The sequence below is a fragment of the Motacilla alba genome, chromosome 12 (assembly GCF_015832195.1).
Source record: "Motacilla alba alba isolate MOTALB_02 chromosome 12, Motacilla_alba_V1.0_pri, whole genome shotgun sequence".
Classification (NCBI taxonomy): domain Eukaryota; kingdom Metazoa; phylum Chordata; class Aves; order Passeriformes; family Motacillidae; genus Motacilla; species Motacilla alba.
Window position 1 is genome coordinate 16,547,424 of NC_052027.1, and position 17,675 is coordinate 16,565,098.

General features: G+C 39.4%; 1 protein-coding gene across 11 annotated transcripts in view; it reads left to right on the plus strand.

Moving 5' to 3' along the window:
- DOCK3 (dedicator of cytokinesis 3) overlaps window positions 1-17,675 on the plus strand; it is a 185,898-nt gene that overhangs the window by 14,675 nt on the left and 153,548 nt on the right. For all 11 annotated transcript variants that reach the window (XM_038149579.1, XM_038149585.1, XM_038149580.1 and 8 more), the window contains exons 2-4: window positions 4,886-4,969; window positions 13,121-13,161; window positions 14,960-15,015. In XM_038149579.1, the coding sequence (XP_038005507.1) occupies window positions 4,886-4,969; window positions 13,121-13,161; window positions 14,960-15,015 (181 nt within the window). The remainder of the gene's footprint in view (window positions 1-4,885; window positions 4,970-13,120; window positions 13,162-14,959; window positions 15,016-17,675) is intronic.

Below are 17,675 nucleotides of genomic sequence, written 5' to 3' on the forward strand. Positions count from 1 at the left end.
GTGGGGTGGTCTCTGACAGTGGCTGAGCACCGAGATTTATGGTAAGACCTCTGACATTCCAGGGTTCCACTCAGTGTGGCACTAGCAAGGGAGGAGATGATGATTTTGTGTGTGAGGTGAGGATTGTTCATCCCTTGTGGAATGCCACGCAGGTGAACTGAAAACTGCTCATCTGCCAGTTCTGCTTGTGGAGCTTGGTCCATCTATAGCTCTTTATTTCTCTGAATAGCCTGAGTGGCCTTATAAACTTTGTGGCTTCTCTAAACAATGAGCTTTTCTGGATTATTTAAGAATACTTGAAACAGGAAAGATTCCAGCAGAGATCCCTTCAGAGCTTGCTGCTCAATCTGTCCTCACTAAGGGCAATGGCTCGTTTATTTCACATCACTTTGCTGATTATTTATCAGTACAAACACCTCCCCACTTTATCACAGCCAAGTGCAGTTTCTTCAAGAGCTATTGACAGGGGCTGTTTGAGAACATAGTTTGTAAAACCTCCTGAATTGTATCAATTGGATCGTCTTTGCTCACGTAGCAAGGAGCTGCTTTGGGTTGAGCACAGGAGGAATCAGAGGTGTGCAAAGATGCATTGGCTTAAAAGGTCCTGTTTATCTTTTGATGCAGTTTATATTATTCTGTGTCAGGGCATATCCATGGGCAAGGAAAAATCTGTCATCTCTTGGATCCTTGACTTTTGAAATCATTATTCCAATGCCATCTGTTCTTATATGTTGTACCCCACAATCCCTTCATATGTTCTGGTACAGCATGAGAATCACTGCCTGTGTGAGCTGGTTTGTGCCTTTCTTACTGATAAATTCCAGAGGTGAAGAGGGAAGGATTTCCTTTGCTGTGGTCCAGTTTAAGTACCACAGATAAGGGACTTCAGTCTTGGAGATAATTCCTGGATCACATGGCATGTGGTGCTTTTTCAAAGCTTTCCTCCTTAGCCAATGTTGGCTGTAACTGCTGGCTGAAATGACTTTGTGAGGGGAACTATGACCTCCTTATAGAGATGAATGATGGCAAGGGGCTTCATATCTGGAGATGGATATTAAATATTTCAGCAGTGTGTCCTGGAGTCCAAGAGGGATCAGTCAGATCTATAAACTGGTGGGTAAAAGCTTTGCTTTGTGCCTGTTTTGATGATGTGCCTGTTTTACTTGTGTGTTCTGGTGACCGAGGACATGGATCTTGTAAGAAATGATGGAAGCTTACAGACTGATGGACAGTTTGTAGGTGATCATGTAGGGTAAAGAATTTCTCTGTGGAAATAAATCAATTGTCAGAGTCCTCTCTGTAAATGGTTTTCTTCAGAATAGTTGAATTACTCTGTATTTCTCATTTATATTTGTGATCATATTTTTCAAATAATCCTGCTAAGAAGAACTGTGTACCTAAATGGGACTCTATAAATAAGATTGTCTTGTATTATGCATTTTTAGCTTAACAAATGAGAAACATCCATAACTTTCTTGGAAGTAATTGTTGGAATAATAAATCAGACTAGAAAAGAGCCTTAAATTTCTGTGATTCTGTCATATTCAGGTGTTGCTTTTACCATTCTTTTTTATTTCAGAAATGTTAAATTTTGTTCTTGTTACACAGTTTAGCGAGACAGTTTGGTCTGTTGGGTCAGTTTACTCGGATTCTTTAATTTTTCCTGACTTTGATTTAGTGTGGCTGGAAAATCATTTACTCTTGAGATGTGGCTTCCACTGTTTTGATAATACCTATATTGCTATTCACCGATCCTATGGATTGATTATAAAAATCATCAAACAGAAGAGACTAGCATAATTTATTGATGATTACAAAAGGAATTAAATTCCATACTGTTGTATTGAGAATGAAGGGGGAGTGTTACTTCTGTATGAGAATTAATTTTCTAATTGAGTATGATCACCGAGATTGTATCTAGAGCTGATGGAATCAGTTAATTTCTGTTTTGTAATTTTTACCTTTTTTTTTTTTGAGTGAAGTAGAGCTAAGAAAAGAGCTTTGTTTGTCTTGTGAACAGAGTGCTCAGAATTCTAAAGAGCCGATTACATATTGTAGAGTCCTTGTATCAGATGTTCTTTGTGTGACCAGTAGAATCCTTTTAAAAATGGACAGTTTGTGAACTAACACATCTATTAGAATTACTTTCTGTAACACTAAATATATTAAAGTCACCATTCTTGATGATATTTTAAAAATTATTCTATCAGCAATTGAAAAAAAAACCCCAGTACTGTCTTTTTCTGGTACCTTTCCTTTAGCTTTTATTCCAAACTCACCTGTATTATTTCATGATAGGCAGATATTTGATGGCCTAAGAAGTGATAATTTCTTTCCCAGCTGCACCCTTGATTCAGTAGCTTTAATAGAGTAAATCACTGTCATAGGAAGTCAGCTGCTGTTTGTTAGTTCAGAACACCTAATGCAGTGTTAGCATGCAATAATACTTTTCAGAGTTATTGTTTCTTGTTGGGCTTGGCTGAGTAAGGCCAGTCGAGTTGCTTTTCCTCCATGATTTAACTTTCCTATTGTCTACAATCAGTAACACCCACATGTCCTATGACTGGAGTCTCTGTCATGGGATCCATGGTATGTTCAGAACAGATTAAAATGGTCTGGAAACTGGCTTTTAATATTATCATGCCTATATTAATTCTTAAAAGTAATAATATGTCTAAAATTACTCTCATAAATGAATATCTAATTACTGTATTAACACTTCTCCATTTTGTTTTCTGGTGTTTTCAAAGGTAGCTTTTTACCCAAGGTGTTCAAAATTCCCCTTTTTGAGACATACATTAATTTTTTAGAGGTTTTGTTGGTTTGAACTAAAAAAAAAAATCACATTTTAATACGGGACTTTGCAATATTTTGCAAATCAACTTGTATATTCTTAATTGGTAAAATTGCAAATTAGAAAAAAGAAAACATTTTCTGTATTTAAAGGATCCAGGTATGTAAAATACTGAAGAGGCAAAAAAAAAGAAGGAAAAGCCATTGGAGGTTTGATTATGTCCTGCCAGTTCATCATTTCAGTTGTCAGTGTTCCTGCACTTTGGGAGAGGCTTTAAGTAGTTTTTCTTTGGTTGCAATCCATATTTATGATTTCTTCATGGGTGAAGAATGGATCCAGAATGCTGATGAGCTTAGTTTTTGTTGGATTATGCTGTCTGCATTATTCCAGTCTGGAGCCAGTTGTTGTGTTTCTCCCGCCTCTGATGTAAACAAGAATTTAAAGCCTCATTTAACTGACGGTGACTTCTGCTGGGCCATAAGAGCTGAGAGAGCAGTTTAGGTTTGTTGATGAAATTCTGAGTTCTTAACTCTTGGGGTTAAATCCTGCCCTGAGTCTCACTGTGGAAATGCAAGCATTTGATGCCATTTGGTTCCCTTTAGATCTTTTTTCCACTCTTCCTTGTATTGGCCTCATCTGGGTGTTTGCCTGGTGGGTGTAGTTTGTTCTTCCTTTCCCTTGCCCATTATTAAGTGTGTGCAAAGGATTAAAATGCAGTTTTGTTTTGGTGGACGTTTTGTCTCTGCATTTCTTATTATTTCTTAGAAATTCAAAGTTCAAGAGACCTACCTTGTGGCGCATGGTGCAGGTGGGAGTCTTGGGTTCCATGGTGTTCTCCCCTGGGCTCCAGCCTGTCTGCTTCATGTGCAGTCAGAAGGGACTCATGGCTTTGGCATGGGAGGATCTTTAGGGAGGAACTGCACTCAGCTGGTTGGAGCATGGTGCTGGGAACTCCAGGGCCATGGGTTTGATCTCTCTATGGGCCATTCACTTGAGCTGGACTCAATGATCCTGGTGGGTCCCTCCCAACTCAGAATATTCTGTGAAATGTGCCTCCATCACATGGGAGCGTCTTGCCCACAGCTGGAGTGTTTGCATTCCAAGGGGAGTGAATGTTCTCTTGAATTGGAGAAAAGGATGGTGCCCACTGGGGGTCACTGTTTCAACTCGTGGAATTCCACTTGTAATGCTCCGGGGTGTGGAGGTGACGTACAGAGGAGCTCTCCTGAGCGTGTGTTTACCTGGAGCAAGGTACTGGAGTGCTTGCATTCAGTCTGGGCCTGGGGGAGTTTTTAATGCTGGGCCTGGGGGCAGGTAGGGCCTTAGCAGCAGTTCACCCTTTGTTCTTACATCTCATGTTGAGGGAACTGTCCATGTCCCTGTTGTATTTTGATCAATATAGCTGAAGAATGTATCATTATACACTGTGAATTTTTAAAACTTCTTTTAAAAATCGAGTTTCACGTAGTATTTTTGTTTATTGTATTAATATTTTCTGCAACATTAAGATGGGTTCTTATTTTCCCTGGTTAATGAAAATAAAAGATACCTGGAAAAGTAAGATGTGTTGTCATGTTAGATGGTGCTTATGAAAAGTACAGATTCTTATGGATTCTTTCATATGTCTGCTTAAATATAATCTATGGTATTGTAGGATTTTTGCAGTCTATTAGATGCACAGATGATATTTGCAATAGTTTCAACTTGGAGAAAAGTAATTACTGGAGTTGATTTCCTGTTTTAATCCTGCAGCCTGTTCCATTGATGGGCTGTGGAGCAGAGTAAGAATTGTGAGACAGGGAAATCTTTGTATGCAATATAAATCAGAGGTTACTGATTGAAGTGATTACAAGCTTTGCTTAATTTAAAAATCTTTTTAAAAGCTCAGCTTTTATGGTGTTGTTCAGCTTAATTTCCGATAAGGGCCGGAATAAACATACCTGATCAGGAAAAGTTGGCTGACAGGTTTTCTGGGCAGCTATGTAAGAGCTATTTTTATGCAGGGAGTGAGCTAAAGGGCTATGCTTAGAAGAAAATTCACACAAAGATCCAAGCCTCATATGTCTCTCTCTCTTTTTCCCCACCCTCTAGTGATATGCAGCTTCCGAGGAACTGTTCCGCAAGGCTTGGTCCTGGAACTAGGTGAAACTGTCCAGATCCTGGAGAAATGTGAAGGTAAGTGTGATGTCCAAGAAGGAACCCCATTTTCCATGTCAGAATATACCAATATCTTAATCTAGTGGATTTTAATAAGTTCTTTGGAAATCATGATGCATCAAATCAAAGCACTTGAATAAAACCTACTCTGACCCACTTTCCGTAGGAAAGGCTGAGTGCTCTTGGCACTAATCCAGTCTGATAGGGGGTCAGTGTGTTTGAAGTTAACCATCTGTCCAGAAAATCTTGAACCCTGACCTGATTGTTGTATTGTAACTGGGTCTTACACTGAATTTTCATCATGTAAAGTATAGAATCAGTATCTTTCTTTTAAACTGTATTTTTTCAGTGTTACTGTAATGCATTTATATTAAGTGTATCAGTTTAATTACTTAGAAACATCTGAACAGGTGGGAAGTATTAGTTATTAAATAGATTAGCAATATCAGAAAAAATGTAAAAAAAATGGATTTAGGGGGATTTTTTTGAATTTATCTTGATGTGTGTTTTTGTACCTAAAGCAAAATGCCATTGTAAATTGTATAGTTCTTATGTGGCTGTACATGTCTGTGTGTGAATAAATCGAATGTCTTAATGCTCTGCTTTATTCACAATGAAGAATGTGATTGAAGTTGTATGCAAAAGGAGAATTATTCTTATCCTAATGTTCAAGCAAGTGTTGTAAAACGTGTCTGGTGAGAAGTAGGTTGACAAGATACAGTAAGAGTACATGTTTCACTGTAGTCTGAGGTGGAATAATGTAACTTTATTCCTGAAGTGTTGAACAAATTCAAAACCCAGATCCACAAATTTGAATTCCAAATTAACGTTCCACAAAGTTGTAGATGTGGTTTTTTGTTTGTTCAGTTTAAAGTAATTTTTCATCTCCAGTATTAATGTCTCTCCCCTGGCCTTCTGCATGTTTGTCAGCAGGCTCTGCTTTGCCTCTCTCATGCCTAGAACTGTCTTTTGCTCTTGATGCTTTTTCTTGTACTCAGGTATTTGTTTTCCCACTGACTTTACTTGTCACAAAAAAGTCACCTTCTCTATGCTAATTTTTCTAGTAACGTATGTTTGTAAAAATTCTGTTGAATGAGAGCTGTGCAGTGCAGTGGAGAAAATTACCCACAAAGAAGCTTGCTGTAAACAATCCCATGTTTTTTTGAAAACCACAAGTGCTGTGATGGGCTAAGCTGTGCTCACACACTGAGGGCAGATTGTAATTATTCTACCAGGTCTTGTAAATTAGAACATGGTGCAAGCTCAGGATAAAAGTATCCCTTTGCTTAGGACGGGATAAATCTAAGGGAATTAAACACTGTATGTTGCTGAAAGCAGTCATGGTATTTTCCAGCCATTTCTGGAAAATTTTTAAAACTGGGAAATAGAAGCACGATCTCCAAGGAGCAGTTTTTTTATGGAAAAGCAAGTGGACAATCCAACTTGTCTTTACAGTGTTAAAATAATTAGGCTTTGAATATTTCCTTTGCTGGTAGTTTTAAGGATGATTCCTCAAAAGCAATTCATGCCAGTCTTCAAATTGCTGAGAAAGGAGGTCCTCAGACAGGGTTTTCCTGGGTGGAAGATGGTTTGTACAGCATTTTTGATTTTGGATTTTAAGCCCTCCATCCTGTCTTTTTGATTGAAGTGCCTTTATCATGGACTTTGTGTATAAAAAGATAGATTAATTTTGATAATAACATCTGGAACTCCACACTATGAAACTCATCTGAATATTCAGATGGTCTGTGCTGCAGCTCTTGCATGTGTGAATTATGCAAAAAAGCACACTAAATGTGCAAAGCAGGCTCTTAAAAGGGGGAAAAAAGCAGTTGCTTTTTAAGCATTCTTGTCTAAGTGGTTGTTTAACAGGGTCCTCTACTTCTGCATTCTTTGCTGGGGATTCTTTTGTGTAGACAGACTGGATAAAATAATGTTAACCCACACAAAATAAGGGTCACTGCTGTGAGAGTCACAGGAGATCCATTGCTGTTTCAGCCTCACTTCTTGAATAGTTTATGCATAATTGTCTGCAACAGGGATTTTTCTGTCTGAGTTGAAAAGATTCACATACACAAAAACTTAGTGATGTGAACTATGATTTCAGAGACTCGCCGGAGAATTCAAGGCTGACAAAGATTCAAAGAATAGCTGTACTTCTGAATGTGCTTATTTTTAATCATAATAACTTAATGAATAACTGTATTTGTATTATAAAAGAGCAAGTGCTCTTCTGTAGTGATGGGTGTAAGAAGCAGTCCCTGCTTTTAGAGCAATGGAATGAAAGAGGAGGGAATTTCCTATTTCAAGATTCCGGATACCACTGCAGCTAAGTTTTATAGATATTTGCAGAGTGAAGAAACAAATGTAGGTGCATACACACACACCCACAACCACATACATGTAATTATCTCCTAGGTTCATAAATATAAATATAACCACCAACTGATAACATGTTAAAAATATTGTGGTTGTCTATGCATTTTTAAAATGAAATAGAGTGAAATAGAGTTGTCTTTTTTAGTTTGGATCTTGTTCACATGCTTGAAATTGGAACTTTTGTATTTCCCCAAATTTGTGTGCCTGCTCCTCTGTGTGCCTTCATACCAGACTACAAATATCTAAATCACTGGTTTTGTTACCCTTTCCTAGGTCTGACAAAGGCCTCCCACTGCCCACTATTCCAGTAAATAAAACTCATGGACGTGGTACCTGCCTTTCCTCTGCAGCTACCAAAGGCTCCACCTGTGTTTCCATCAAACACACACCATCTGTAAAGCACGAGGTGTTATCAGGGAGGTTTTGTAGTTACTGCTTTCACAAAGGACTCTCAGATCCTCCACTGGTCTTACTGAAAGGTTTGAAATGTTCTTCAAGACACCACTTGGACCTGTGCTCGTCATTCACAGCTTTCCCCCTCTCTGAGCCCTTCCGCTATGATCTTGGCACCGAGGGAGAACTGAAACACCAAGTGGAGTTCTCTGCTCTGCTGCACTAATGCCAGAGGGACATTAGTGTGGCACTTGGAAATGCTGAAAGATGGAGTTTTCTTTTGTCAAGTGGCAAAGTATGAGCACACTCCTTGTTAGAGATACACATTTGGACTGTGCATCCTGAAGAACACTGTCTTTTGAGTGACATGGCCATTGCCCTGCCACAGGCAGTGGCTGTCAGTAACTAGTGGCATTCAGACTAAATTTAAAATGTCCGTTTTGTCCATTTGTTTTTATTGCTAGAGGGCAATTTTCTTTAGATTAAAAATGCTGTAACTTCAGTAACTGTAATTATTACCTTGAGAATTTTGTATATTCACTGAAGAGTGGAAACACCAGCTGATGCCTGAAGCACCAGTTAAAAGAATATTATCTTACTCATGCAAATTCTGCTAGCCACACAAGTATTTATCTACATGGTTATCATGTGTGTACATTAATAAATAAACCATGCATACAATATATTTAAAGTTATTCCAGCAGTAATGGCACAGTCAAAATAAGTGTTTCTGGTATTTGGAACACTTAAGAAGCAGATATAACTTGCAATTAGGGTTTTTTTTTTAAATCTTGATGAATTCAGTGTGATTGAGAAGTGATGCCTTTGCCATGCTTCCAGGCTGTGCCATACAGATGAGGGAGCAGTCCCACTCCAGGCTGTCGGTGCTGTGGGAGTCCTGCAGGTTTCCTGCCATCCGAGTCAGGAGCTCACCTGTGGCTGCCTGGGCCAAAGTGACTTTTTCCCAGTAATTTGTTTTTGGCCTGAGGAAGATGTCTTCAGTGAGATATCCATTTTCCTGCTGGTTTTTCCCCCTCTTTTTCATTCTTTTTCCCCTCTGTGCATTTTGTGGGATGTGCCCATGGAGGTGAAGCCTCCTGGCCTCACGCCTCTGCTGTGGCGGGTCTTGCCCAGTTACTGAAAGGCATCTTTCAGAGCCCAGGAGGCCTTCTGACAGCCCTGTGGCCAGCACCACAGTAAAACACATCCCATCTCTCTTTGCCTTTTGGCAAGGTAATAATGCAGCCCTGGCAGCAGTATCAGCATGTTCCTGTGGCTCTGCTGGCCTTGGGCTGCTCCCTGACGTGGTGCAGGCAGGCTGGGCCAGGGATTCAGCTGCTGCTCCACCAGCTAGGGACAGAATGCTCCAGGCTTTGGGAAGCTTTTGCTGAGTGCTGCTCCTGTCCCTCTCCTGGGTCACTTTGGGTGCCTTCAGCTCTGCAGAGCACTTCACATGCAGATAACAAGGTAAAAGCAATTGTTTATTGGCTTGTATATGCAAAAGACAGCTTTGTCTAGGTGTGAGGGTTACTCACATTACTGCCATCCCTTATTTTCTGTAGGACAAAGAATGCTGGAGTTCCTGTAGCAGATTCTACTAGCAGTACTTTATTTAAGAACAAATTTTAGCTTTAGGATTTACCATAAATACTTACGTAATTTATTTTCAGCATTTTGTTTGTCAAGAAATTAGATGCAGAATTTTTTTTTCTACAGTCTGCAGCTCATGATTCTTTACTTAACACTGATACTTGAGCTTTATTTTTCTGAAAAGTAGATCAATATCTTTCAATTAGGACCCTTTTGCTTTTTTGTTACTGAGTCCTCTGAAGGGGTGAGCTGTTTCCATGTGACAGACCTCTTGTGGATTAAGTGGAAATCTGAAAAGGGTTATGAGATGGCTTTTAGAAAGAATATCCGGTTTCATTCAACACACTTTCTAGTAAAGATCAAAAAATCACTGGTAGCTCTTCCAGTCACTGAAATGAAGAGGTTGAGATGTGCAGGACTGCCCCAGAGCTACTGTTGCAACTCAACTAGGGCTGCACTATTGCTGAGACTCCTGAGTGTGACTCACCTTTGAAAAGAGGGATTTTCAGTCTTTGTCCACCAGTGTGCAGATTCTCTAATGTGGCTTCAAGCTCCCCCACTGGATTTCCACAGGTACAGGTAGTTTTAGAGTGGCATTTCTGATAGACTAATTCTTGCTTTTCTTGCACCAAATGATGTGTGTGATATGGAATATCCCTTTGGCTGATTCAGGTCAGCCATCTCAGCTACATCCCCACCCAACCTCACTGCAGACATGATCATTGTTTCACAGTAATTTATTCACAAAATTCTTGTCACTTTATAGCTGTGTTTTTCTTCTTTTTGATTTTAAATCCCATCTTTACCATTTCTGTGAAGTCAGTACCCTCTGAAGACCATGTGTCACTAAATGCATGCCAGAACTCTGAAATATTAGCAGTCATTATTTGCAGTGCAGTGACACCTAAAGCTGTTGGTCAGCATCGTGTCTAACCAGGGAGTGCTTGTTGGGGTCACAATTAGATGAAGCACCCGCCTCAGTTTGAGGACTACTGTCATTAAGTCCTCCAAAACAAATGCTCTTTAAGATAAATTATTACATCAATATTAATGTGTTTAAGACTAATTCCAGAATGCAGGTTTAGTTCATTTTAGGGAATAATGTAATGCAGATGCAATTTTCTAAATGTGCCTTTAAAAAAAAGCATTGTACCTTTTCCCATTTTACAGTGTGGGGCTTTCAGCTTCTGCTGAGCTCCTTGACCGTCTCTTGTTTGCACAGAGTTGAAGGAAACTCAGAGAGGGGTGACTTAAAAAAAATTATACTACATTAAAAAAGATAAAAATAGAAGAACAAATAAGATCTGGAGAGCACAATTTATAAGATTAAAGGAAATTTAACAGCTTCTCAAATATATGAAGAAAGCTACAAGAGGGAAGTCAACAAAATGTTTTCCATGATGTCCAAAAGAAAAAAAATCCTATATTTAAATAGAATCAAAGAAAGTTCAGGTTGTAAGGAGAATGTATGTTGTCTGAGCCACTGAAATAGGTTGTCCAGTGAGGATTTGCCATCTCCACTTGACATAAATATGCCAGATTTCTAAGTAATATACCAAAATTGCACGTTACCTGCAGTTTTACTGGCCAGTGTTGATCTGTAAAAGAAGTTTCTTCTGAAAAATTGGCCATGCAACACTACTGCTTTCAAGTGGGTCTGTGTGGAGTGGCAGAAATAGAGTTTCCTTGGAATTTGGTGCAGAAATACCTTGGAATCTAGGTTTTACAGATGTATGGGTCACTTGGCACAGACAAGAAGTGCAGTGTTATTCAGCCCTGATAATAAATGATTGGATGCTGTTTAAACCAGACTAAATGTAAGGAGATATTTAGAGACAGGGCTTGGATGAGCTGGTGATTTCTCAGGGTCCTTCCTTGCCTGTTTTTCACAACTATGTAAACACAGAACTTGTAAACTTTGAAATTTTGTTTTGGAATGAAGAACAAAAGCTTCAGAAATAAGCTAGTTTTTTGTTTACTACCCTGCTGATCTAGATTAATAATGGTCACCCCCTTTACTGGGTTTTGGTTTTTTGCAGGTCTGTTCACAAACTTGGATAAAACCACTTTTTTCCCCATTTACCAAGAAGTTTGTCATTCTATTTGCCTTAGAGCTTAAATGTCTGGTTATTTCTGAGGTACAGACTGAATTTAATATTAGTAACAGTGAATCACAGGATAAATGCATTTATTTTTTTGGTGACCTTAAAAATATGCAGCATCTGTTGCTCAAAAGCAGGTGTGGGCACAGTTGTGTGGAGTTTTAGAAATCACTCATGTTAAAGATCTGTATGTGTTGTTTGTGCATATATGTTTATATTGATATGATTGCCCTAAAGTTTGATCAACTAAAATGAATTCAAAACAGCAATAGTTTATTTTTAAAATATAAACAATGATTTCATAGGAAAACAAATCTTTGTGTTATGTCCTGTCTTCATGAGAAATTTGTGTCATGAAAAAGCTGGATTTTGATTTTTAGATTTTTTTCTGTACTAAGGTTTGCAATTGTCTTGAATTCATCAGTTATTTTATTTCATATTGACTTAGATTCCTTTTTTAAAACAAAATAAAAATTCAAGACTATCAGGCTGTCTTTAAAGCAAATTCAAGGTCTTCTTCCCCACATCTAATCTTCTCAATGAGAGGATTATTATAATTCAGCCGAATCTGAAGTCATTTTTCTTAGAGAGACAATATACCTAGTTTTACTTTGTTCTGTTCTTCTCTATTCTCAATAGCAAATTACTGGCAGGTTCTGCCAGTGCAATTTAAAATAAGGGAGGGAAAAGGACTGTAAGTAGGAAGTCACTGGGAAAATGAGGACTTTTGATGGGAATGGGTTTAGCTGATGTGAATTGTTGGCTGTGTGCAGGTCAGGGCTGTGCCTGGCTGGCTCTGGCTGCAGCTCTAATGGCACCTGAACTTGAGGCTGAACTTGGCTTGGGCCTGGCCAGGTTTGCCCAGGAATTTGGGGCAGCCAGGGAGGGCCAGGCCCCCTCCCCAGAAAGGCACCCACTGTCCCCCTGCAGTCCTGGGGCTGTTCCAGGCCAGCTCCAGAGTGTGCTGCCTTTCCACTCCTCAGCTGGGGGAGGTTTTCAGCCCCTTTATTCCTGGCTGAGTCCTGCAGTGACACCACTGTCACCTGTGGGAAGCAGTAGGAACTGGGTTCTTCTGTTTAACTTGCAGCTTTAGCAGCTTTGTGGTTTACTCCTCATTTATTGTCCTGTCTGGAGCAGTTTCCTGATGGGGATACAAGAATAATAATGGGATGTATAAATTACATCCTAAAGCCTGTTCTCTACTCAGGCATATGTAAGACCAGACACATGCAAAGAATTTGTATTTGTTTAAAGCACATTAGAAATGTATGATAATGGCTTTTACAGCTTTCTGAAGTCTGGAGATTTTGTCAAGATAAACAATGCAACAAGACTCATGTGCCAACCTGGAAGAAAAGTGTTTGGTGCAGACTCTTCCCTGAGTGCTGAATGAATCTTTGCCACAGTAACTAAGGATTATTAATACGAGAACTAGCTAATCTGCTTTTATTCCTGGTGGGAAAAAACAAGAGTATTGCTGGTTGTTAAGGGTTTGTCATTATTGCAGAGCAAAACAAAAGTAATTTTTACAAAACGCTCTAACAAAAAATATTGTAAAAATTTCACCTATGTGAGGCACAGCTGGTTTTTTAGAAGATTTCAGTAATAGCGAGATGCAGATGATCTCTGCATAGTTTTAGTCAGTTTGCTTTTGTGTGAAGACAGCAGTGCCACAAATATTATAATGTGTTTTATCTGGTTTCAGGTTGGTACAGAGGTGTTTCCATTAAGAAGCCCAGTGTCAAGGTAAGCATGAATACATTTGTTAATCTAATGGCAGATGAAATCTATTTTACTGTTGCAATCCAGTAAACTTTTCATTTTTCTTCTCTAACTTTTTTTTTCTGCGGGAGGATTAGATTTCTTTTTAAATTGAGTGATACTTATTAATCACTCAAAGGATCAGAAACTTTCCTGCCATGTAACATGTAATTTTTTGAACATTTACAAATCTCATCCAGTTTGATGCTCTCCACCCTATTCCCCTAATAAAAGCATAGGTGGGTGATATTACATTGCTTAAATGCAGCATTTTAAAGAACACATTTATTAAGTTGAATTATTAATCTAAGATAACTTTGAAAAAAGTCTGTTGAAAAAGGATTTTGTAAGTTGTTAGGGGTGGTTTCAAATTTTTGCAGATTAACCATTTTATTTGGTTATTTGCCATTTTTTCCTGTTGTTTTTGCTTTTGGACAACTTTTTTGACTGTTCTGTTGTGATTGTGTTTGTGAGGACATCTAAGTTTTTTTAAATTTTTGTGTCCAAACATGCCAATAGGTGTTTCTATATGAGCTTCACGTTATTTATTTCTGTTCAGTACCAGATTCCTCATGTTTACCTAATACCTATGTATTATGGCATACAAAATGACCTGTATTACATTGACATGACTATAATACTCTTTTAATGAAATGTCTGCAGTCATTGTGTATGTTGGTACTTCTGCTTGTGCATATGTTCAATTTTGATAGGAGAGCCCTTCAAACCTTCCCTGGTTTCTTAGATACAGGAATAAGCAGCATTAACTAGAAGTGAACCAAACAAGGAAATGAAGTAGCATTTCTTTTCTTCCTGGATTTTCATGTGGCTGAAAGCAAGCACATTTACTCTTTTCCTGATGACGCCATCCCTCTTAGATTCAGCTTTTTTCCTTCTGTAATTTTAGTCTTGCCTATGAACAAGAAGGAATTTTCCTTAGCATTTGGAATTGGAATCTTATGTACTTAATATTCCTTTCAACCTGCCCCCCCAAAAAATTTCTTTTGAAATTGTATGGTTTTAAAGCTCTAAAAGTGAAAGCCCACACTTGATTGCTGACATTTTTGTCAGAGGCTGTCAGCTGGTTTTTAATCCAAAGCTTTCCAATGCTGCCTCTGTGTTTCCCACTGAAGTGCAGGTTGCTGTTCTTACACACTGACAGACTTTGCTGTTAGGATGCAGGGCTTTACAGAGAATGTGGACCACTGAGAAAAGGTTGGATTAAATTACCTCGTTTCCCCCTGTCTCAACACACAAGAGCACACTGGCACAGGCAAGGTCAGAGTCCAGCCCTCATGGGAACAGCAAAAGACAAATGACTGGAGGTGTCCCAATGGGTTTGAACAGCTTTTCCTTGGAAAGGGAGAAAAACTGACAGCTCCAGGGTATGCAAGTAATAGAATACTTCTGTCCTTGGGGATTCAATGCAAATTTGATGGTGCGCTTTTAGTTTTTGTTTAATTTGTCTTTTTAAGCCTCTGTCTGTGTCACCCCTCATCAGCATCAGCCTGCTCTGGGAGCTGCAGGTGCTGTGCTGCAGAAGAGCCACTTTTCTGGTCTTCCCAGGTGGAGGTTTGGTCCAGTGTGGTGTCCTGGTCTAAGACAGACTAAAACAGCCAATTGTTACTAATCTGAATGTAGAGTTGTGACTGGCAGCTTTGACACAATGGTTGTTTGGGGGGTTCTTAATAGATATATTGGCAGTTATTTATTGTGGCTTAGGTTACCAATGCTGCAAACTGCAAACGTATTTTTCTAATGGACAGAATTTTTTCTCTTGCAGGGGATTTTTCCTGCAAATTATATTCACTTGAAAAAGGCAATTGTCAGTAACAGAGGGTGAGTATTTTTCCTTCTTTTTAAAAAGCTACAGTGCCTTTTATCTAGAAGGGAAAGAAAGAAATAATTCTCAAAACTTAGAGATGTTTCAGTTCATTGTATCTTTTTTTGTGTATGAGGGCTTGAAAATTAAATGTAATTCTAAAGAGTTGGGGGTGGCTTGTTTGTTTTTAATATGGCAAGAATCAGGTCTGATGGTTACTCTTGTTTGCTTTGGCTCCTAAAATTGTAACTTTGGAGGTGTCATCTGAAACACATGTATTTAAAGAACTCTACTTATATTCTTCCATTTCTACTTGTTCTCTCACTGGCAAAATACTGTATTTCCCTATTTGTTATGGAGGCACCAGTCATTAGACAGCCCATCTCATTAACCTTCAGTTTTTTAGAGTCATAGCTATGTTGCCTTGAATGTTTTCCAAAGGATCCGGCCCTCCTCACCTCACCCAAAGAGTGACGGAAGTGCACTGCTGAAAACTTCCGCCTTCTCTTTGTTTGTATTCATGTGTGGCTGGCAGCTCATGTGAATAACAACACTGGTGGAAATGTCATGTCAGGGAAGTTACTGACTGGGGGCTCTGGAACCTGCAAAGTTTCCTGTGAGATTGACTGAGACTCCTGAAATCAATATCTTGTGTTTTCACTGCCGCTTTTACTTGCATATTCCAGATAAAGGCTGCTGTGGGGAGATTTATAATTGCAGTGTTTCAGACAGAGACCTGAGGCAACAAATTAAATGTGGAAGATAAAATGTATTGAATGGCTCTTAGTGAACTACCTGCAGAAAAACAGGTGACTTCTGATAGTCCTGAATTGTAGATTTGTTCCCAAAGGGCCTCAGTAAGGGCAGCTGTAATAGTGATGCTTCATAATTCTGGGGTGTAATAAAATGCTATATATTATAGAATAACCACTCCTAATGTGTACTCCCCTTAGGGGAAGGAGCAGTTCCCTGTTATGTGTTGTTAATTAGTCCTTGATGTTAGTTTAGAGTTTGTGAAGGGCAGCCAGTTCAGATACTTATTAGGAAAGCTGAAATACTGTTTAAAAGTATCAAAGCCTCATGCACCAATTGACACAACAGAATGTAATGCAGTTGTGAACCAGAGGGGCATGGTTATTTCAGGTTTTGTTTGAAAATTCTTTATTTCAGAATATATTTCAAGTGCCATTTTAAGCACTTGTGAAATAACAGAACAAATATTGAAGCTGGCAGGTAGTGCACCCCACACAGCCACCTGCTGACTGCTCCTGCCCTCCCCAAACATCCCTGGAGACTGACAGGGACTGTCCCCAGGGCTGGAGCACCCCTGCTGTGAGACAGGCCGGGAGAGGTGGGGCTGGTCAGCCTGGAGAGGAGAGAACACTGGATGGAGCTGCTTGTGGCCTTTCAGCATCTAAAAGGGGCTTGTAAGATGATGGGGACAGGGCTTTTGGCAGGCTCTGGAGGAATCAGACAGGGGATGATGGGTTTACATTTAAGGAAGACATTTTAGGCTGTGGGTAGTGAAACCTTGGCACAGTTTGCCCAGGGAGGTAGGGGCTGCCCCATACCTGGAAGTGTCCAAGGCCAGGTTGGGTGGGGTTTGGAGCAACCTGGGACAGTGGAAGGTGTCCCTGCCCATGGCAGGGGGTGGAATGAGATAAGCTTTGAAGTCCCTTTCAGTCCATGCTACTCTTGTGGTTCTTCTTTAATGGTTTTGGAATCTTTAATCTTTACCACAAAGGAACAAGCTTTATTCTTTTGATTAGAGGATAGATCCCTCAGGTTTCATCTGCCATGTTAAAAATGCTTCCTGGATAGGACATGTTACTAGACAGCAGGCATTTTGGGTAGTTTTGATATTGGCTAATGTTATTGAAGGGGGGAAAAGGGGTGTGTCGGAACTCAGAATGTCCCACAGACATTCTTGGACGTTCCAGACCCAGGTCAAAAGCATCTGAGACCCTGGCATGCAGCCAGAGACCCCTGTAGTTTTAAATCTAACCCATAGAACAGTTTACCAACTTTGCAGGAAGAACAAAAAGTCACAAAAGTTTAGATATTGTAGTAGAAGTAGTCACGAAGTAAAGGGTAGGATTTCTGAGTGCTATACAGGGGGATTTTAAGCCTTGTACGCAGGGGTCCAAGTTTTATACATGGGGGTCAGAAAGTCTAAGATGGAGGGACTTGGGTGTGCCCTATCCTCTTTCTTTCTCCTTCCTAGCCTCCATGTCTTTAGTGATGTTAGCACTCACAAATTAATTTAGAGTAGAAAGTCACCATTCAATATAAATAATAAGTATTAAAGAAAAAGTATAAACATGTAGTACGTAATATATGATATAAAAAATAGCACCAGCCCCCTAAGAGGGCAGTGTGCCTTTATCTAACCTACTAAACAGGCCACAACAATTCAAGAGAAGAATCTTATAGATAACCAACAATAAACAACCTTAAAACCAGACAACAAAAGACTACTGAGTCTTTCTTCGAAAGCACAAGTTGAAAGAAGAACTTTTCCATCTTTTAAAGTCACCCCAATCCGGGAGTAAAACCCCACAGGGGTGGACTGGCTTAAGTGAGGGACCCAAATTGTGAAGGACCCCGCTTTACAGGCAAGTTAATTTAACATGCTGTAGTAAAGAAAACTTTTCATTGACCTTGATTAGAATGAAAT